Raw genomic sequence first — 23495 nt, forward strand, 5'->3', positions numbered from 1 at the left:
CAGATTGTAGCGGCCAATCGAGAAGAATGTTGATCAAAATATTTTTCGCCCCCCCCCCTATTGGCGAAAGCTGGATCCTCCCCTGAAAATAAAGAAGAAGATAATTTTGGGCCCCACATACACCGGAAAAAATGGTGCCCCCCACTGAATAAGCAAGGACCCCCGGTGGCCCCCAAGAAAAAAATCCTAGCTACGCCACTGCATATCAAAAATCGGGGGTTTGTTTTTATTATACTATTACTGAAATATCTGTATCCACAACATGTCACATTATTTATTTCATATTGGCTGAAAAGGCTTTACAAAAATTAATTCAGGCAGACTGATTGAATCCAGTGCGTCATTATAATACTGAAGGAGGATACACCTCTGTTTTTTATCCAACATTGAATGCTCTTTCGTGTCAATTCCATGAGTCTATTGAAAACATCTTTATGTACATTTATTTCAGAGGCATTTTTTATGTGATGTAAGTGATATGGCAATTTTTTTATCGCAATTCAAAATCAGTTGATAGACTAAAAGTGATATTTTCAGACTTTGAAAGACTTTCTGGACGACAAAACTAATTAAGTTAGGTTAATGTCAATATTTGGAGTTTTTCGTTCGGCGAAATAGTTTAGGAGCCTTTTTTACCCTTGATGAACAGAACATAAGGCCGGGGGGGACAGATGTATTGCTGTATAATTCCAAACACCCCCTACGAACGAGCTTTTCTCCGGGTGCAAAATAACCACATGAACAAGTTTTTTTTGCGGGCTTCATTTGCACAGTTTGGCCCCTAAACAACTTTTGTCTCGGGCCCGAACACTTTTCAGAAACGAGGAGTAAAAAGCCCCGGTGAACTTGACAAGCTTGGGGGAAACATACCCTAAACACGTGTGGCTAGCTTAAGAAACGGAAGCGGGGGGGATGGGGTCCTGTCCCCCCCCCCTCTGAATTTGAGGTAGGGGACGGACCACCCCCTCCCTATAATTTCTTTTGATAACCTTTTTTTTCTTTTTTTTGCTTGTAAGTGCATGCGTTGCCCCTTAAAAAAAATTGGTCCCCCCTAAAAGTTTGGTTGAAACTTTTTTTTATGCTTGTCAAATTTTTTACCTGTGTGCATCCCTAAATTTTAGGTAGACCCCCCCCTAATTTTTTGGCTTCCGCCGCCATTGGTGGCTAGTCTTTAATAAAAAGTGCACTAAATACGTTTGGCCCCGAGATTGACCACTGACCAGTCTTCCAATTCCAAATTTTATACGGACTTCTTTAAGACACATTAGAAGAGTTAATGATAATTTATCCGATACAAAGGGAGTTGTATATTTATGATAAGAATATTATTTGTATGGAAAAAGGGTTTACAATTTGAATCAGCATATCTTGGAAAATAATGCTAGGGCCTACCTACATCAAATATTTTCTCAATTTGAATTTAGAAGCAAATTACATTGAAAAGTTTAAGCATATCTGTTTACCCGTTGCTGGAAGAATTATATTAAAAAATTAGTTGTTTTCTTACCCAACACGAGAGTAATGCACTCCAGAGTTATGCTTTTCTCCATTTTAATTTAAAATGGAGAAAAGCATAACTCTGAAATGGAAAACAACTAATTTAACGTTTTAAAAAAAATCTTGACAAATACACGAACAGCTGTAAAAAAAATAAAGATTAATTTAATTCTCTGTTTTTAAAGTTAGAATTAATATTATGATTTTCGTAATAAGTAATAGAAAACAAGTATTTAAGACTCAGATATAGCACACTAAATAGTTGGCAAGGGGGGGGGGTCCGTATGAGTTTTTATACAAAATGATATACACAAACCAGCACCTATTCCATTTTGGCCTTGTCTCGACAAGTTTATGCTAACTTTGTGGAAAGGAAATAGAAACATATGAATATTTATTTTATATAGGCCTACTTGTGAATTTTCAAAAGGTTTGGGATACTAAATGAGTGTGCAAGACTTTTATATTTTTAAATACATAACTTTAGTTAGTTGGCAGGAAATTTATTTCGGGAAGTAGAAGACAATTAAAGCTAAATATCGAGTAATAAATCTTGTTTTAATTCTAGTTAAATATCTTCTATACAATTACAGATAATTGAAATATATGAATTAAAAAAATACGGGATCAAGAAGACAACATATTGGCAGCAAAGAAGAAAGGGAACTCTTACATTCCATATTCTAAATGGTAAAAACCTAAATATTGCACCAACGATATAGGAACCAAGAGCCAATCGTCCACCGGATAGAGATGGGGAATTTTGAGGGAGGGTCGGGGTCGTTTCTTTTTTCTTTTCTTTTTTAGTGAGGGTTGGGGCCGAGGCTAGCGAGGAGGCCGAGGTGAAGGGTTTTTTTTTATTTTTTTCTTGCTATTTGGAAAATCTCTTTTTTTATTGTATTGGAAACAAAGTGTGATATTGAGTTTTTATTGTAATACACAATGATACTGTGTTAATGCATACGTCATATACAAAATGAGAAGCAAGTTAAAGGGGAAAAAATAATATAATGTCAGTGTTTTCAAAAGAAAGAACAAAAATTGCATAGTATGTTAGTTGTCAATGTATATCTGTAAAGAGATGTTATTCATTTGTTAGATGTATTTTCTTCTGTATAATTATGACGAGAATTGAAATTATTAATAAAAAAAACCCCTGTAATATGAGAAGAAGAAAAAAGAAGTCTGATAGTCGCGATTTATTACGATTTATTTGTCACGTGATGTATGGCGAAACTTTTGAGTCACGTGATAATCTCCAATTGTAGGTGTAGGCTATACCATGCAGACTCGACTCTTGAGGTGCTAGGTGGGATCCCAGCTTTGGATCCCAGAGTGCGAAGCGCGCTGCTTGAGCTGGTTTGCTCCGCAAACCAGTGTGAAAAAGCGAGCAAAGCGAGCCATGCAGCCGCAGTAGATGTTTCCACAGCAGTGTATGTACAGATGTACAGTCACTGCAGATGTGGGTCTACACAGTTCGTAGACTATTTTTTTTAACGGTTAGCTCTGGCTGGCGCGAAAATTCACTCACGTACGTGTACCGGTACGCGGTAGCTAGAGCTCAAAGTCAAAGACGTTATGTATAATTACTACCGCTGGTGCATATTGACAATACCAGTGGCAGTAATAATACATAAGGTCTTTGTATAGTGCCAGCAATTATCAAGTACCAATGTTCATAATTCATTCAGTGCATGCAATCATGACAAACGCGTGTACCCGGCGCGTGTACCACCTGATCTGAAGAATGGTGATTTCAAACCTAGAAGTAGGGAAACCCTAACAAAGGGCATTCTAGCTTAAACAAGTTGGTGCCAGTAGTATAGATCTAATATTAAGTAACGTTAGCAGTAGCAGCAACTCACTGTTTAGACTACACACAAAGTCACAACTTATATTCACGATTGTCATCATGTCAACGAGGGCAGCGGTGGCTGCTGCAAATGTTGGTCGCACATCGTCATCGTTTAGTACTGGTGATGTCACTAAAAACCCTCTTACTAGGTCTGCAGGAGCTGATGTGAATAAGGTTGATAATAAGGGTTGGACTCCATTACATCATGCTGCTAGAAAAGGCGATATTGATATCGCAAAACAATTAATCTGCCTTGGAGCTGATGTTAATGAAACAAGAAGAAAAGATGGTAGCACTGCATTGCACTATGCTGCTAAGAATGGTCATCTGGAAGTCACCAAGATTCTGGTCAGTGAAGAAGCGAATGTACAGTGGCTACAGAAGGGAGATGATAATGGTTTGACTGCATTGCAATATGCTTCTAAGAATGGTCATCTAGAAGTCACCAAGTTTCTGGTCATTAAAGGAGCTGATGTACATAAGGGGAACAGTAACGGTTTGACTGCATTACACCATGCTTCTAAGAATGGTCATCTGGAAGTCACCAAGTTTCTGGTCAGTGAAGATGCCAATGTACATAAGGGGGATGACAACGGTTTATCTGCATTGCACTATGCTGCTAAGAATGGTCATCTTAATGTCACTAAGTTTCTGGTCTGCAAAGGAGCCGATCTAGATATGGGGGATGATAATGGTTTGACTACATTGCACTACGCTGCTAAGAATGGTAATTTTAGAGTCACAAAGTTTCTGATCAGTAAAGGAGCCGATGTTCATAAGGGAGATAACAACGGTTTATCTGCATTGCAGTATGCTGCTTGGAGTGACAATGTTAATGTCACCAAACATCTTGTCAGTAAAGGAGCCGAAGTGAATAAGGGAGATATTGATGGTCGGACTGCATTGCACATTGCTGCTAAGAATGGTCATATTAATGTCACCAAGTTCCTGATCAGTAAAGGAGCTGATGTACATAAGGGGGATAACAACGGTGTGACTTCATTGCACTCTGCTGCTAAGAATGGTCATCTTAATGTCACTAAGTTTCTGGTCTGCAAAGGAGCCAATCTAGATATGGGGGATGATAATGGTTTGACTACATTGCACTACGCTGCTAAGAATGGTAATTTTAGAGTCACAAAGTTTCTGATCAGTAAAGGAGCCGATGTACATAAGGGGGATAACAACGGTTTGTCTGCATTGCACTATGCTGCTTGGAGTGACAATGTTAATGTCACCAAACATCTTGTCAGTAAAGGAGCCGAAGTGAATAAGGGAGATATTGATGGTCGGACTGCATTGCACATTGCTGCTAAGAATGGTCATATTAATGTCACCAAGTTCCTGATCAGTAAAGGAGCTGATGTACATAAGGAGGATACTAACGGTGTGACTTCATTGCACTCTGCTGCTAAGAATGGTCATCTTTAATGTCACTAAGTTTCTGATCAGTAAAGGAGCCGATGTGCATAAGGGGGATAACAACGGTTTGTCTGCATTGCACTATGCTGCTTGGAGTGACAATGTTGATGTCACCAAACATCTTGTCAGTAAAGGAGTCGAAGTGAATGAGCGAGATATTGATGGTTGGACTGCATTGCACGTTGCTGCTAAGAATGGTCATCTCGACGTCACCAAACATCTGATTGATCAAGGAGCGAAAATCAATGAGATAAATACATATGGATATTCTGCTTTGCACCATGCTGTTACCACAGGCCACCTTCATGTCGTAAAATATCTAATCTCTCAAAGAGCTGATGTAAATCAATGCCGAAAGGATGGTTGTACAGCTTTGCACATATATTCTCAAGATGAGGCATGTCTCGATATCACCAAGTATCTTGTTAGTCAAGGAGCGGAAGTAAATTTGAAATGTACTGACGATTTTACTGCGTTACATATTGCTGTCCAGCTTGGTACCATTGAAGTTGTCAAGTTCCTACTCTCAAAAGGAGCACACATCGATACAAAAAACATTCGTGGTCAGACACCTTTAAGCCAGGCCTTTGCCCTCAAACACAAAGACATAACAGATCTACTCATTGGAGACTGGGATTCTAAGCATGTATTCAATTTCATTTATTTTATTTTTTCGTGATGAATATCAATATCATTGTTGCCACCATCAACATTATTTTTTATCATTAGTGTCATTACTATTTCATTTATTTGTTATTTCTTTATATTGCAACTCCATCTACAATATCTATCAACAACATTGTCATCATCATATAATAACTATTCCTATTTAGTAATATTCCTAAGGGTGGTAATACTAGTTTAGTATTAAAGGGGAAGTTGTTGCTGTTGGTACACCCGGCCCCCTCACTCTGGGTTCGGAAGGACCGCGTGCGTGTTCCCAAAATGTCCAGTAAAGGGGTATTAGTAGTAGTACATGTAGTTAGTTGGTAGAAGTATTATAGAGCAGTACTAGTTGTGGAAGTTGGCTAGTGGTAGAAGTATTAGATTAGTATTGTCAGTGGCGGACTGTGACCCGGAGGAGCAAAGTATTAGAGGGGCCATATTGTTCCATATTGTTCACAAACAATATTGCGCCCCTCAAGTCATTGACTCCTCTGGGTCACAGTCCACCACTGAGTATGTCATGTAGAAATTATGTAAATGTGATAAAATTTCAGTTCATCCATGATAAATTAAAAATTGAGAGTAAGTTAAATGGAACCAGAAACACATGTATGAAAACTATTCAGATGGACTAGCTAATTTGGTAAATTTTTAGAAGCTTTTCATCTGTGATCTGCAATAACGAGGTCGGTGATGGCTACGGCCCAATTTGGTAATTAAAATGTCTTATTGTACACATTTTTTTTCTTCATTCATTTTATAGATTGATCAACCCATTCTCCATCATGCTTTACAAGAAGGTGATGTGTCCCTCCTTGTCAAGTTAGTTTCTCACGGATGTGATCTCAATGTTCAGTCCTCTGATGGTCAGACATGTCTTCACAAAGCGATTAACTTGTGCTACAGGGCATTTAGGATGGTTACGATTCCAGATGTACTGAGAAAGGTAATGTGCATAAATTACTGATAGTATCCTGCAATTAGTAGCCATCTGGAATAAAATGATTAGAAATGTTTTTTCAACTGATTTGAGTAGGTACATGTATGGGTGTCAACGTTTACCAAAAAAACGTTAGGAGGAATACGGGTTGGGGAAAGTGGGTTTTGTTGAAGGTCATAGGTCAATGACCTTTTCATATATACTGTAATAATCTCTGAGATAAAAAGGTGCAGGATGGCGGTCTTGGTGTCAAAATGCACAGATTATTTCAAGAAGATAAAATAGAATAAAATTAATTCCCTATATTGCACATACACCCATAAAATTCAAGGTCAAAGCCTTCCAAAGGTCAATGACCTTTTTACATTATATACCATACTGTATGGTATAATGGAATCACTGAGATGGAAAAGTTCAGGTTGGTGATCTTGGTGCCAAAATGCACAAATTCTTACTAGAAAATAAAATAAAATTAAGTACCTAGAATGCACATACACACATAAATCTCAAGGTCAAATCCTTTCAAAGGTCAATGACTTTTTTAAATTATGTACCATAAGTACTGTAAAATAGAATCTCTGAGATGGAAATGTGCAGGTTGGTGATCTTGGTATCAAAATGCACAGATTCTTGCAAGAAGAGAAAATTACCTAGAATGCATATACGACAAAATTCAAGGTCAAAGGTCAATGACCTTTCTTACATTATATACCACACGATATAATGGTATCTCTGAGATGAAAAGGAGCAGGTTGGTGATCTTGGTGTCAAAATGCAAAGGCTTTGCAGGAAGATCAAATTAAATGAATTAGAATTAAGCACCTAGAATGCATAATTAATTATTCACCCATAAATTCATGGTCAAAGCCTTTAAAGTTCAATGACCTTTTTACTTAATGACATACTGTATAGTAATATCTGAGATTAATGGACACAGGTTGGTGATCGTTGTGTCAAAATGCACAGATTCTTATACAGGAAGATCAAATAAGATAGAATAAATCACCTAGAATGCATATTAATTTATGAAGTTCAAGGTCAAAGGTCAATGACCTTTTCACATGGATATATCGTATAATGGTATCTCTGAGATAAACCGCTGCAATTTGGTGATCTTTGTGTCAAAAAGCAGTTTTTGTAAGAAGAAAAAAAGGCACGAAATACTCATAAAGAATAATTATTCACCTTTGAAATTCAAAGACCAAGGTCAAAAGTTACTAAATATCAATATGTATCCATGCATGATTCCGCTGAAAAGAAATTTATCCCTTATATTCGCATTTTATTTGTGAATAATAGAAACAAAGATGGTTATTTGTAATGAAAACCTGGATGTTTAATATTTTAGATCAAAATTCTCTTCTTAATATAAGAATACATTGCCAAAAGTGAAAAAAAATCATGTGTATATAGTTCTAAATGGTGAAGTTTTCTTAAGCAGAAGCATTTAGATGTGTATTTCATAAATCTAAATCTAGGTTCATGTACTCATTTGTTTTCTCTGTAGCTATAGGTTATAAACCTCAAATGTTACAATGAATATAAACAACTAAATCTGTAAATAGAGAGGGTAGGCCTAACCCTCATGTCACAGCAAGCATCATCCGAGAAAATTTTCAAATAGCCAGGGACAGTGAATAATTGAAATAAGGCAATCATTATAGCTACAGCTTTGTCATTGTAAATGAAGAGAAGTGTAAGGTTACTTTGATCTGGCCCATTCCATGAAAGCCTAACGTTTTGTCAAGGGTTATCAAACCAGGATCTACATGTATGTTATCACTCTTATGTTGCTCAGCTTGATTCTCAAGAACTGGAAGTGGTGCTGTAGGAATTTTGATAGTTAGGTCTATGTATGTGTACTTGCAAGCTATTATCTCCTTTTGAATTTCTTTTCCCTGTTTCTAATTTGTGCATGATAACAATCAATTGTTCTGAACACGGCTACCTTGATTTAGAATTTATGTTTGAATACTGCTACTAGAGATAAAATCATATCAAATTACATAGGTCTGATTTTTTTTTCATTTCTTTTGGCGATATGATATACATGTATAAAGAAGTGTGATTTGATCTGAATTTCACCATGAACTTGTATTTTGATGGCATTATTGATCAAGGATTCAACTTTTAATTTTGTGCTTAATTTTCCATGCAGTTCTGTTCTTTTTCCACCTGAATCACTAAACTTCCATGCTACAATCAGGTCATCAACCTTTTTTTTACTAAATGTCCACTGATGTTTTGGAAAGAGTTCATTGACCTCTGACCCCATAAATACATTCTTTATGCTTATTTTTGTTGTTTAATGTTCTTTTACAAGTGCATTTTGGCACCAAGATCACCAACCTTCGGTGTTTTATTTTAAATAGAGATACCAGTATTGAGAACATATTGTAAACAAAGTTCATTGACCTTTGACCTTGAATTTTAGTGGTGAATGTGCATTCTCGATGCTTAATTTTAATTTATTTAATCTTCCTGTAAGAATCTGTATATTTTGACACCAAGACCACCAACCGGTGCCGTTTTATTTTAGAGATATCATTATATAGTATGGTATATGATATATTAAAGGTTGTTGACCTTTGACCTTACATTTTAAGGGTCAATGTAGTATATTCTGTGTACTTGATTTTATTTTATTTGATCTTCTTGTAAGAATCTGTGCGTTTTGACACCAAGATCACCATCCTCCACATTTCCATCTCAGATATACCATTATGCAATATGGTATATAATGTAAAAAGGTCATTGACCTTTGAAAGGCTTTGAACTTGAATGTTATGGGTGTGTGTGGAATATAGGTAATTAATTAGGTGATCTGTCAATCGACAGATCAACTTTTAATTTCGTACTAATTTTCTTTTTTATTTATTTGTTTATTTATTTATTAGGTGATCTGTCAATCGACAGATCAACTTTTATTTTCGTACGAATTTTCTTTTTTATTTATTTTTATTTTCCGCCCTTTTCTTGTTAGCACAAAATCTCCAATTCTACATCATCAATTATCTTCAAAATATCATCAGATATTGGGACTTATCATGTTATGTGTATAAAGCAAGTTCAAGGTCAAAAGGTCATCATGACATCATCTAGGCGCCATTTTGTAAAATCACATTAGCAATCATATTTTCATTATGAATTATCAAAAATCAACAACATTTACATCACAACAACTTCAGGGAAAGGGTCAACTGTCCATGTCATCAAAGGTCATGTAAAGGTCACAACGCGCGCGTCAAAATTTTAAAATGCTCAAAATCACTTTTTGACCAAAACAGTACGAATTGAGTCATTTTAAGCATTTCAAAAATTTGCGCGCGTTCTCGCGCGTAATGGCACTATAGAGCATAGGATCGCCATTTTTTATATCAATGCATTCATAATACAATTCTGGGTAATTTGATACCTTGATCAACCTTCTACGACAAGTAATAACGGAATTAGCCTCCATCAAAGTTTACAGCACGCGCGCACTTAGCATAGGCAATATGTGCAAAAACATAAAACATAATAAAAAATTTATTATATTACAATTCATTCAGGTAGTCCGTTGACCCCCAATTTTTTTCATATTCGAATAGAGTATAGATGGGGGATATGATTTCTTGTCACATTTGACCCGAAATTTTATCATGACGTCATCAAAATGGCGTCGGAACTCAAAATTCCCACTTTGCTACTTATGACGTCATCATAATTATGCAAATTTGACTCTTAACTCCGTAAATATTGGTAAATTTTCGCTAGGTTTTTTATATGTTGTAGCTGAGGACATACTCTATCTAATGTGATGGCTATATTGTCATTTCGCTGATATTATTATTTTTTTTTCGTCATATATAGAGTCAATCATAGAGACGGCATACTAAGCTTTTCAATGTCATATGGTCATGATGACGTCATCTACGCACCATTTTGTAAAATTCTTAATTTGATCATATCTTCATTATCAATCATTAAAAATTAACAATATTTATATCACATTAACTTCAGGTCAGGTGTCAATGTCATCAAAGGTCATGTAAAGGTCATGACGCATGCGTCAAAGGTACAAAAATCCTCCAAATGGCCTATAAAAATTGGGTACGTTTCGGGTCATTCTAAGCATTTCAAAAATTTGCGCGCCCACATACACCTTAACGCAACGCAGAAACACCGTTTTTTACATCTATAGATTGATAATATAATTCTAAGCAATTTGATACACAATTTAGCTTTCTACGACCAATAATAAGGAAATTATCCTCTGTTTAAATTTGTAGCAATAAGTGCGCGTGCGCGCTCTCCATATTCTTTATATGGCAAAACATGCCTTTTCAAAATTCAGTATAGGCTATAGCTTTTTAAAAAGTCCATTAACCCCCAATTTTTTTTCCATATATCGATAGAATATGAGTTTTAGATATGATTTCATGTCACCATTGTCCCTAAATTATATCATGACGTCATCAAAATGGCGCATAAACTAAAAATTTCATTTTTTCAAAAATGACGTAATCAAATTTATGCAAATTTGGTTGTAACTTCTCGAATATAGATCGTTTTTCGCCCAGATTGGAATATGATGTAGACTAGAATGTACTCTTTCTCCTCAGTTTACATGAATTTTCGTTTTGAGAAATGCATCATTGCGTAAAACAGCGATGAAAAGAGGCATGTCATTTTTCCTTATTTTGTGTGTAATGTCTAGGGGAAATGACTTTTTTTCAAAACTGAATTCTGCATTCCTCTTTTTCGTGAGCCATATCTCCATTGTTTCTTGTCAGTTTTCCCTGAGCTTTTAGTATGTTGTAGCTGAGATTGTAAGCTTTCGCCAATATTCCCTCCATTTTTTGAACAGATGCCGGGATCATGCCTGTTTTTCACTTGCAAATTTGGAATTGTAATTCTCAAAATTGCTTACGTGTAATCTCTATGGGGAATATCGTGGCTCAATGGATAACGCATTTGACTTGCGTTCTCGGGGGCGCAGGTTCGAGTCCTGGGGTAAACAAGATGATTTTTTTTCCATTTTTTTTTCTTTTACCACCTCTTACATGATCCTTTATGACAATTAAAAGGTATAAAAGTTAAAATTTAGCAAGATAAAACAGATTATAATTGCTTTTTTTCAAATCACATGTATTTTGCGTGTAATCTCTATGGGACATGACTTTTTCTCAAAACTAGATTCGACATTCCTCTATTTGTGAGCCATATCTCATTTTTTTCATGTCAGTTTTCCCTGAGCTTTTAGTATGTTGTAGCTGAGATTCGAAGCTTTCGTATATGTTCCCTCCATTTTTTTATCAGATGCCGGGATCATGCCCGTATTTCACTTGCAAAATTGGAATTGTAATTCTCAAATTTGCTTACGTGTTATCTCTATGGGGAATATCGTTGCTCAGTGGATAACGCACTTGACTTGCGTTCTCGGGGGCGCAGGTTCGAGTCCGGGGTTAAACAAGATAATTTTTTTTTCATCTTTTTTTCTTTTTACCACCTCGTACATGATCCAGGTTTAAGTTAAAATTTAGCAAGATGAAACAGATTATAACTACTTTTTTCATATCACATGTATTTTCATATGTCAAAGAGACCCTTTTACAGCGCTTTATCATCTCCCGTCTTTCACAAGTATTCCATCCATAATGAACATTCCGTTGTCATGAAGATCATATTGATCTGCATGAACATGGTAATAGTGATCATGATGGCGAGAACAAGGACAGACCAGCTAATTCGTCCGCATGACGAATTAAAATCTAGTTGTCTTTGTGATCATGAAATTAGAGACAGCTCACCTAATTCGTCCTCGTGATGAATTCAAATTCTAGTTTCATTTCATTTTCTATAAGAATCTGTGCATTTTGAAACCAAGATCACCAACCTGCGCCTTTTAATCTCATTATGCAGTAGGCTATGATATGAAAAGGTCATTGATCTTTGACCTTCAAAAGAACACTTTCCCTAACCCGTATCCCTCCCAACTTTTTTTGGTAAATGTTGACATCCATACCTTTTTAAATCAGTTGAAAAAAAAAACATTTCCAATAATTTTATTCCAGATTGGCTATTTCAGGTCTAATTTAGGGATACTATGGGCCATTAGGGAATTTTCACATTTGCAGCAGGGATGGATTCTCCAGTGTCAATAAAAGAAAAATTTACAACTCATGTGAAAAATTTGTAGGAATATAAAGCAATTTTGTTTGTTTTAGATATCCGATGAGTATTACCAAGGTGAGTTATCTCCGAAGAAGGCCTTGGTGTTCTATCTTCTCCAGTGTGGAGCTAAAATAGATGTCAAAGATTTAGTAGGAAAGCAACCAATCGACTATGCAAGGAATGATGAGATCAAGCAGATGATACTTTCTCGGTAAGAACATAGTTTTGCATGGCTTTTTTTACATGGTTAGATGAGATAAAACTATTCTATTTTGCTTTTTTGTCATGATCATGCACGCTTATTAATATTATATTGTGATCTCAATATTGTTACGATAACTTACCTGGGGGAAATATAAGTATAATAATTTGATCGTAGTTGTAGATAAAAGCAATTGACCATTTTGGTTTAAATAGATATTGGTTTGGTTATGTAAAGTTTGCACGAGCTACTTTTGCAATTATTTGTTTTTCCTTCCCCGTAGTTCAGCCCATCAACCAAAAATCACCATTATTGTATTTTCTTTTCTTTGAAAAAGGCATTTAAAGAAACACAGTACCACCAGGATTGTACTTCCCAACTTCCCAATACCACCAGGGGCCGTGATCCTTGGGGCAGGGGGTACTCCTTCCATTTTTTAAGCACTAAAAAGTGCCCTTTAACGGTTTACCCAAGAAAAAGGTGCCTCTTTACAAACATGCTCAGTTCCCCTTTCATCTTAATAGAAGGACCCGTTTTATGTGTTAACAGGTATCCCTTTGCCTCTTTATAACCAGACTTTCTCATATCATTAAGTTGCCTTTCTTTAACCCCCCCCCCCCCACGAAAATACATTATGAATTCATTTAGAGCGGGGTACTTTTTGTCTCACCTGCATAGCAGAGTGAGACTATAGGCGCCGCTTTTCCGGCGGCGGCTTCAACATCAAATCTTAACCTGAGGTTAAGTTTTTGAAATGACATCATTACTTAGAAAGTATATGGAGGTAGTTCATAAAACTTGGCCATAAGGTTAATCAAGTATTACTGAACATCCTATTAGAGTTTCATGTCACATGACCAAGGTCAATGGTCATTTAGGGTCAATGAACTTTGGCCGAATTGGGGGTATCTGTTGAATTCCCATCATAACTTTGAAAGTTTATGGATCTGATTCATGAAACTTGGACATAATAGTAATCAAGCATCACTGAACATTTTGTGCAAGTTTCAGGTCTCATGATTAAGGTCAAAGGTCATTTAGGGTCAATGAACTTTGGCCGATTCGGGGGTATCTGTTGAATTACCATCATAACTTTGAAAGCTTATGGATCTGATTCATGAATCTTGTACATAAGAGTAATCAAGTATCACTGAACATCCTGTGCGAGTTTCAAGTCACATGATCAAGGTCAAAGGTCATGTAAGGCCAATGAACTTTGGCCATGTTGGGTGTATCTGTTGAATTACCATCATAACTTTGAAAGCTTATGGATCTGATTCATGAATCATGTACATAAGAGTAATCAAGTATCGCTGAACATCCTGTGCGAGTTTCAAGTCACATGATCAAGGTCAAAGGTCATGTAAGGCCAATGAACTTTGGCCATGTTGGGTTTTTTTGTTGAATAACCATCATATCTCTGTAAGTTTATTGGTCTATAGTTCATAAAAAGTGGACATAAGAGTAACCATGTGTCACTGAACATCTTGTGCGAGTTAGAGTAGTTTTCAAAGTCAGCACTGCTGCTATATTGAACCGTGTGACGCAGGTGAGACGGCCAGAGGCATATTCCACTTGTTTTTAAGATCGTGCACTTTTCAAAAGAGGAAATGCCCTTTTCCCTGTGTCGCGCCACCCTCCTCCACTTTCAACTTAACCCCGATGTCCATGAGTACTACCATTAACTTTCCAGGTGCCCGTAACACAAAACATGGCAATCATCATAGAACATTTTTCATGATTGATTGCATCAACTACAAATGTGAGAACCAAGTGTATGATTAGTCACTTACTTTTGTGTTTATTTAACCTATATATTCACAGAACTAACTTCTTAAGAATTCACATGTCCGCGCGGAAAAGGGAAGTATACTACTTCTTAAAGAACAAGTTGTATATAATTATTACCACTTTACAAAGTCATTTAGTAATCATGCTTTTGTATTGTTATTTTCAAATCATTATCTAAACATTGGAAGCAGTTCGAAAATGAATAGGCAAGCAAGTTCTTCCAATGTCACAGGAGTGACTGGGCAGAAACAGAAGAGACGATCTATCAATGAAAATGAGAATGTTTTTGAAAAGAGACCCAGGCAGAGGTAATTCTATTATGTAAAAAAAAATCTGACATTTAATTTGTTATGATGACGATTTACAGGGGCGCGGATCCAGCTTTTACCTTAGATAGGGTTGGTGGCGGAAAAATATCTTCATCAAAAATTACCCCGAGTGACTTCTAAAGAGCTTGATTTGGGGGTAAACCTAAAGACTGAAGTTCCATGTATTTTTTTAATTCATTCTTACAAACTAGATTATAAAGTATCTCTTAAGGCCTAAATAAATAATGTAAGTGGGAGTTGAAATATTTCATGTATTAAGACCTGAAAATTAAAAATTTGAAGCATTTCTTGCTTTTTTTATAATCATGAACAAGATGGCAATATGAGCACCAGTGCAAGCTATTTTTGATGTACTGACTAAGAGATATTTGAAAATCTTAAGAATTCATGAAGAGGATATCTCATTAAGTCTGATAAGACTATGCGGATGCGAGTTTATCATGTTATGGCAGTTCTGAAGAGAAACGTTTTAAGCAACAAATGAAACTTTATGAAAGATGGAACCACAAGAATTTTTTTTTGTAAATGACATAATAACAGGATATTTCAGACACCATTTAATCATCAAACAGAATATGCAGAGAATAATTTTCCTGGTATCTCATTGCGATTTTCCCCACATTTTTTAAAGACTGCCATGCATAAAGTCTTGTGTAGCATATTTTTACATAGGACTGTACATTACTTAGTTGAAATCTTTTCTCTTATGACCAAAAATTCAAATTTGTAAAGCAAAATTATTCCCTGATATATATGCACTTGCACAATATGGTTTCCGCAGTGGCATGGTTCGATCATGCTAATTTGTTATCATAATGGGGCACGAATGGTGTGTGACATAGCGACCTTGTTCACGTCATATTCACATAATGGTCACTCAGTTGCTCATTTGCAAATAATTATATAGATTGACAAATTATCATATCATTCATTTGGGGCATGAAAGTTGATTCCATGATGATTTGTAAATTGCCATGTGGTCTATGCTGATACTACACTTGCATGATCTGGGGACCAATTAGTGATTCCGCGCTTGCGCATCGAAATGTGCAACGTCTTGCTTGAGTCCAGTGCTTGAAGTGTTGTCCCAAACTTTAAGAATTTTTGATATTTTTGAATGACAAATTTCGTGGATAATTGTGAACGATTCGTAATTTCTGCACATCCTTGCCATGGCAAGAGTGGGACGCAATTCGCAACCAGTTCACAACTGTTTTGACTAGTTCATATCTAGTTTACGACTTCACAAATAGCTCACTAATAGGTTACACATAATTCATGCAAGTATCAGAATTGTTTGCCTAAGAGGCATATACGCATGTGTAGTTTGACTTCAGGGTAGGAAATGATTTTTGTCTCGCCATATAGACTATAGGCGCTGCTTTCCAACGGCGGCGGCATCGTCATTATTGAAATAATGTTAAGTAGTATCCCTAAATTAGACCCCAAAGTAGCCAATCTGGAATAAAATTATTGGAAATGGTTTTTTGACTGATTTGAGTAGGTATGGGTGTCAACATTTACCCCCAAAAAAGTTAGGATGAATACGGGTTGGGGAAAGTGCCTTTTTTCAAGGTCAAAGGTCAATGACCTTTTTATATACCATATAAAGATATCTCTGAGATGGAAAGGTGCAGGTTGGTGAAAATGGTGTCAAAATGCACAAATTCTTACCAGAATATCAAATAAAATAAAATTAAGTACCCAGAATGCACATTCACCGATAAAATTCAAGGTCAAAGCCTTTCAAAGGTCATTGACCCTTTTTACATTATATACCATACTGCATAATGGTATCTCTGAGATGATAAGGTACAGGCTGGCGATCATGGTGTCAAAATGTACAGATTCTTAGAAGAAGATAAAATAGAATGAATTCAAGTACTTAGAATTGACATTCACCAATGAAATTTAAGGTCAAAGGTTTTAAAAGGTCAATGACCTTTTTACATTATATATACCATACTGTATAATGGTATCTCTGGGATGAAAAGGCACAGGTTGGTGATCATGGTGTCAAAATACACAGAATTCTGACCAGAAGACCAAATGAAAAAAAATTAAGTACCTAGAATACACATTCACCCTTAACATTTAAGGCCAAAGGTCAATGACCTTTTAAACATTAATACCATATTATATAATGGTATCTCTCAGATGAAACGACGAAGGTTGGTGTTCTTGGTGTCAAAATGCACAGATTCTTACAGGAAGATTAAATAAAATAAAATTAAGCATCAAGATCTTACATTCACCTTTAAAATTCAAGGACAAAGGTCAATGTCCTTTTAAACATAAGATAATGATAATGGTATCTCTGAGATAAAACATCACAGGTTCGTAATCTTGGTGCCAAAATGCAAAGATTTGTACCAGTAGATTAAACAACACCAAAATCAGTATACAGAATATTGTTTCACCCTTGAATTCCAAGTTCAGATGAAATAATATATACATATATATACATATATATATATATACATGTATATATACACACATATATATATATATACATACATATATATGTTTTTGTGTATAATCTGTATGAAATTTGGAACAACTTTCCAAACAACGTTAAGTCATGTTCAACAATATACTCATTTAAAGCCACTATTAAAAGAAAAACCATTGAATCATATGCATCCCCCTCTTCAAGTTAATTATTCAACTGCCCTTTACTGCACCCGCACCTGCACCTGCATTGCACCCACTTGATCAATGAAAGAAATTTATGTACCATTTTACGAGGCCGCCATCATCTTCAAGCTTAACCGCTCACGATGGCGGTCTCCTGCATTCGTTTAAACTGTTATTTTATTTTCATTGAATATTGCTACTTTTTTATATTAATTTTTCATTGCTTTGTTATGACTATTTCTTAACTTGTTTTGTAAAACTCAATTGTATCACCTAGATGATATGTTGAATATTTATGCTGAGTGCAGAAATAAATTCAAATCAAATCAAATAAAAAAAACAAAAAAATATCCTATGTGTTCATATTTGTGATAATGTAAATAAAGATGGCTAATTTGTAATGAAAACATGGAGGTTTCATAATTTCAGTCTGAAGTAAGGTCATGGAGAATGTATTTAGGGTTCAGAGGTCAATAACTCTTTCCAAAATATCAGTGGAAATTGTTTAAAAAGGGTGATAACCAAATAACACTTCTTCATTTTACTGCGATGCATTTCCAAAAGCAATGAAAAAAATGAAATGGATTATACAATTAGAAATTTGATGCATCATAATATCTAAATCAAGGTTGTCGTGTCTTTTTCTCTCCAGCGATAGTCCATTCATCCCATTAGCTTAATCTTCTGAAAATGATGGGATAGGTCTAAATCCCATGTCACAGCTTGCATCATCTTAGAGCATTTCCAAACAGCAGAGGGATGACGATGAAGATGAAATGAAGGCCATCATTAGAGCTGCAGCTTTTGTCATAGTAAATGGCATGTATCTCAACTTTAACAAAGATGAATTCCTGTATTATTATTAATTAACTCTCATTGCGAGCTGCCAGAATCTCTTGAGATGCTAATGCTGCATGACAAAACTTCATATCTGCTCTCTAGCTGCCGTAGGTCACCCATGATGCTATTTCTACTCGGTATCAGTTTGTACAAGGATCATGTACATGTATTTGGTCCCGAACAACTGATTGTTATCATGCATAGTAATGAAATTCAAAAGGAGATAATGGCTTAGTACACATCCATTGACCTAACAAAACTCCTACAGCACCACTTCCAGTTCTTGAGGATCAAGCTGTGCAACGTATCAGTAATAATATAGATCCTGGTATGTTATCCCTTGACAGAACATTAGGCTTTCATTGAATGGGCCAGATCAAAGTCCTGAAAATGTCAGAAGGTTTCCAAGAGTTTGATTACTCTTTGCTGAAGTTGAGACACTTAACTTCATTTACTATGACCATAGAGCTATTGTAATAGCTCCATGCTATGACAAAACCTGCCGCTCTAATGATTGCCTTATTTAAAAATTCTTCATCATTGTCCCTGGCTATATGAAAATGTTCTTGGATGATGCCTATCTTTTCCATTTACAGATTAAGTTATAGTATATAGTATTGATTGTAGCATTTGAGGTTAGTGAAATATCGCTACAGAGAAATTAGTACCTTGATTTAGATTTATAAAATGCATATCTAAATGCTGCTACTTTAGACAACTTCACCATTTCAAATTATTTCATACATGATTTTTTTTACACTTTTGGCAATGCATTACTACAGCATATATTAAAGAGTGCTATTTGATTTCAATTCCACCTCGAACTTGTATTTTGACATCATCATTGATCAAGGAATTAACTATTGAATTTCTGTTCATTTTCCACGCAGGTGAGTCTTTTTCCCATCAATATCACTATATACTTACAATGTACATGCCACAATCAAGTTATCGACAAATTTACTTAAATTTACAGCAGTTTTTGACATAGTTCATTGACCTCTAACCCCTAAATATATTTTTCATGGCCATTATTTATCCTTATTTCAAAGTGAAATTATTAAACATCCAAGTTTTCATTACAAATAGCCATCTTTCTTTCTATTATTCACAAAAATGTGAATATAATGGATTAATTTCTTTTTGGGGAATCATAAATGGATATATCAATATTTATTAACTTTTGACCTTTGACATTGGATATCAAAGGTGAAGGATAATTCTTTAATATTATTTTGTGCCTTTTTATCTTCTTGCAAAAATTGCTTTTTGACACCAAAATCACCAACATGCAGCGTTGTATCTCAGAGATACCATTATACGATATATAACCTTTGGAAAAGGTCATTGACCTTTGACCTTGAACTTTATGGATTAATATGCATTCTGGGTACTTAATTTCATTTTATTTTATCTTCCTGTAAGAAACTCTGCATTTTGACACCAAGATCACTAACCTGCGCCTTTTCATCTCAGAGATACCATTATACCGTATATAATGTAAAAAGGTCATTGACCTTTGAAAGGTTTTGACCTTGAATTTCATTGGCGAATGAGCATTGTATGTACTTGATTTGATTTAATTTGATCTTCTTGTAAGAATCCGTGCATTTTGATACCAAGATCATCAACCTGCGCCTTTTCATCTCAGAGATACCATTATATCGTATATGGTTTGTAATGTAAAAAAGGTCAATGACCTTTGAAAGGCTTTGACCTTGAAATTTTTCGTTTAATCTGCATTCTGGGTATCTAATTTCATTTTATTTGATATTGTGGTAAGAATTTGTGCATTTTGACACCATTATCACCAACCTGCGCCTTTCCATCTCAGAGATACCATTATACAGTATATATGAAAAGGTCATTGACCTTTGACCTTGAAAAAAAGCACTTTCCCCAACCCGTATTCCTCCTAACTTTTTTTTGGTAAATGTTGACACCCATACCTACTCAAATCAGTCAAAAAAACATTTCCAATAATTTTATTCCAGATGGTTACTAATTACGGGATACTAAAGGTTTTGAAATGTCATCAGACCTAGTTCATGAAACTAGGACATATAATGGGTAATCAAGTATTACTGAAGATCCTGCCTGATCGAGTTTCAGGTCACATCGGACCAAGGTCAAAGGTAACTTAGGCTTAACGAACCTTTTTCCATGTTGGGGGTATTTGTGGAATAATCATCATAACTTATAAATTTTATGGTTTTAAGTTCACGAAACTTGGACATATTAAGAGCAATCAAGCATCCCTGAACATCTTTTGCAAGATTCAGGTCACATGACCAAGGTCAAAGGTCATTTAGGGTCAACAAACTTTGGTAATGCTAGGTGTATTTGTGGAATTGCTATCATAGCTTTTAAAGTTTATGGATAGGCTATAGTTAATGAAACTTGGACATAAGAGCAACCATGTATCCCTGAATATTCTAATAGTGTTTTAGTTGGCAATTGCAGAATTTCGGGGTTATTTCTTTCATTTTAATGGCTACTTTTTAGGGGCAACAAACAATTATGCAGTAAAAGAAAATCATATTATTCTGCCATAGTTAGAATATTTAAATTTTCAATAGTCTTGAATATTGTTTGCAACAGATCTTGGGGCAACTCTACAATAGTCACCCCAAGCCCCAGAAGCATGCATTTTAGGGGCAATTTAGGCTGTCGTATGGGCGAAATCGCCCGTCACCCTCATGTTTTTTCTATGCTGTTTGGCTATATCGAACAGAGCTCTATTCCTAGATCATCACATAGTTTAATTTTATGCCCAAATTCATGATAATGGAGTGACCTGAGAGTCTGTCAACTTGTCTTAATACTGCATGATCATGTCGTGCCCATGCATAAACCTTTTGTGAGTATGGCATGAACTATAATAGTCACAGCCGGACCATGAACCATTGACGCAGAGTCATGCCAGTGCGGGAACCAAAAATCATGCAAGTAGCCTATCATGCAGGAATTATGTAACCTATTCTTGACTATTTGTGGCGTGAACTAGTATGTTTTGAAGTAGTCGTGAACTTGCCGTGAAATGGCACGCCTGGATACACAAAGTTGCGCACAGTTTCACGATCGATCGTCTCTAAAATTTGTCACGCAAATTTTTTTTTTTTTTTGAAGATCTACAATTTTGGAATGACACTGAATGCATTGTTCAGCGTTGGCCTGCATAATTCATGAATTAATCATGTCATTGCTGATGATTGTATATTTTAATTCCTTGCAGACTAGAATACTCAAATTCAGATGTCCTTCATGATACAACTAATGCTAAGCAATCCAATGGTCAGTTGGAGGATACAGCAAGTAAAATGATTACCCAAACAGATCAGTTGAAAGGATCAATGATGAAAGGATCTATGGATTCAGGTACGCGCGCCTTAATGCTTTTACTAGCGCCTCCAAGAAATAAATAAAATAGTACATATAAGCGCATACAGAGAAATGACAAATGTTTCCTTATTTTATAACATAATATTGTCAATATCCTGGGGTTTACCGTGGGCATGCTGTAAAATTTATTCAAATTGCTAAAAGGAACATTCTAAAAATACTAATTTAATCCTCTTCGCACTTGGCAGTACATAAGGCCTTTTCAGCTGAACGCCAGTTTCTTCTGTTCTGGGCGAGTATCCCCAGCCCATTCCAAGTTTGATATATTGGTTTGATTTCTTGTTCTATGGTTCTCCTCCATGTCCCTTTTGGTCTGCCCTCTTTCTTTGCTCGTATGGTGTCCAGTGTAGGGATTTCTTTGTATGTCTAGTACTGTCCATGTGCAGTATGTGTCCCGTCCATCTCCATCTTCTTTTAGTTATTTATATTGTTTATGTCATTGATACCTTTTTATTTTTTTTAACTTGTTTGTTATTATTTGTGGCAATCTTATATTTAAAATCCTGCGCAGACATCTCCCCTCAAATCCCCCCAGCTTTGACACTATTGTTTAAAATAGTTGGGTGAATAAATGTCCAATTTCAAACAAACAATCGTTAACACACTGCCCATACAACTATTGGTTAAAATTTGTTAGATAATCAATTTGAAATGTGGTTGCCCATCGGGGGCCCGTTGCATAAAACTTTTTACCTGAGAAAACTCATTTTGTTTTTACCAAAGTTTTTGCCCTGTGTTAAAGTCAATGGCAGAAATCGGACTAACCTTAGTTTTCAGTTTTTACTAGTGCTTTCTCAAAGTTTTGTGCAACAGGCCCCAGGTGGCAAACCATCAGATTTTACCTGACTTTACAATATCCGAACAGTTGGTTAAAATTTCAAATTATTTCACAATTCTTATAGCAACCAACTGTTAGGCAATATACTATAGCTGGTAGTTCCAACTAAATCTGGGTATCTCATGTAACTTGCCTTTAACTTATTTGCATAAGGGTTGAACTACTAGTCACACGGTACACTGTAAATCATAGTGACCATGCCGTAGCCACCAGCTAACCATGGGTACCAACCTAAGAATGTGTTGTATTTGGTGCTACTTAGTACATTTAAAGTAACATTTCTTTGATGTTTAGAAAGATTATGATAAGCATTCTTCATGTATCATTTGCGTAAATAACTTTGTATTTAAAAGGAAATATTTTCCAGATATTACACCAAGCCATATACCGTAGAATGCATGGGACTGTCTTCAATCCGCTTTTTCGTATACATGTACCTTATCTTAAGCAAAATTTAAAACCTCTGCAATTACTTATATTTGAAAATATTCTGTTGATTCATATTAACCCCAAAGTATTTATGATAGATTTTTTATGCTTTGTGTATTTTTATAATTCTATTTTGATACTATTATGTTTAATGCTGTTTTTTATGTAAAAGTTCTGTACAATTCAGCTCTTGCTGCGAACAGCCTTGAATAAAATACTATTATTATTATTATCATTCATGAGCGAAAAGTACCAGGGTCGAATTGACCCGCAGCACGGTTTGTTGGTGTCACACGTATGCACCTTGTTCCCGGTAAAAAATGATCCGGAAAAAGTTCTGATAAGATGTAGAAAAGATCAGATTTTAACCAAAAAAAAATTCTTCAGAAATAGTACATCAGACATATCGAGCCAAAAACTAATCTGTTTATTAGTGCCAAACCTCTTACAGGTGAAGAAAAATGACCTGGGCTCTGTCTTACAAAGAGTTA

The 23495-nt window shown here is 35.5% G+C and overlaps 2 protein-coding genes across 2 annotated transcripts; both read left to right on the top strand.

Moving 5' to 3' along the window:
* Nucleotides 1-3376: 3376 nt before the first annotated feature.
* Nucleotides 3377-5412, top strand: LOC121425482 (putative ankyrin repeat protein RF_0381). Its single transcript, XM_041621551.1, has one exon. The coding sequence runs from the start codon at nt 3410-3412 to the stop codon at nt 4781-4783; it is 1374 nt and encodes a 457-aa protein (XP_041477485.1). The 5' UTR covers nt 3377-3409; the 3' UTR covers nt 4784-5412.
* Nucleotides 5413-5719: 307 nt separating this feature from the next.
* Nucleotides 5720-22437, top strand: LOC121425310. The gene is made up of 5 exons (XM_041621338.1): nt 5720-5734; nt 6204-6386; nt 12590-12747; nt 14721-14837; nt 21571-22437. Exons 1-5 carry the CDS (start codon nt 5720-5722, stop codon nt 21758-21760), a joined length of 663 nt encoding a protein of 220 aa, XP_041477272.1. The 3' UTR covers nt 21761-22437.
* The last annotated feature ends 1058 nt before the right edge of the window (nt 22438-23495 follow it).

The sequence above is a fragment of the Lytechinus variegatus genome, chromosome 12 (genome assembly GCF_018143015.1).
Source record: "Lytechinus variegatus isolate NC3 chromosome 12, Lvar_3.0, whole genome shotgun sequence".
Classification (NCBI taxonomy): domain Eukaryota; kingdom Metazoa; phylum Echinodermata; class Echinoidea; order Temnopleuroida; family Toxopneustidae; genus Lytechinus; species Lytechinus variegatus.

What these genes read in the sequence shown, in the direction of transcription:
- LOC121425482 (XM_041621551.1), top strand. Translation starts at nt 3,410, where the DNA reads ATGTCAACGAGGGCAGCGGTGGCTGCTGCAAATGTTGGTCGCACATCG.
- LOC121425310 (XM_041621338.1), top strand. An exon ending in AAGCAGATGATACTTTCTCG is followed by an intron (nt 12,748 to 14,720) that starts GTAAGAACATAG and finishes CATTGGAAGCAG; the next exon opens with TTCGAAAATGAATAGGCAAG. An exon ending in GAAAAGAGACCCAGGCAGAG is followed by an intron (nt 14,838 to 21,570) that starts GTAATTCTATTA and finishes AATTCCTTGCAG; the next exon opens with ACTAGAATACTCAAATTCAG.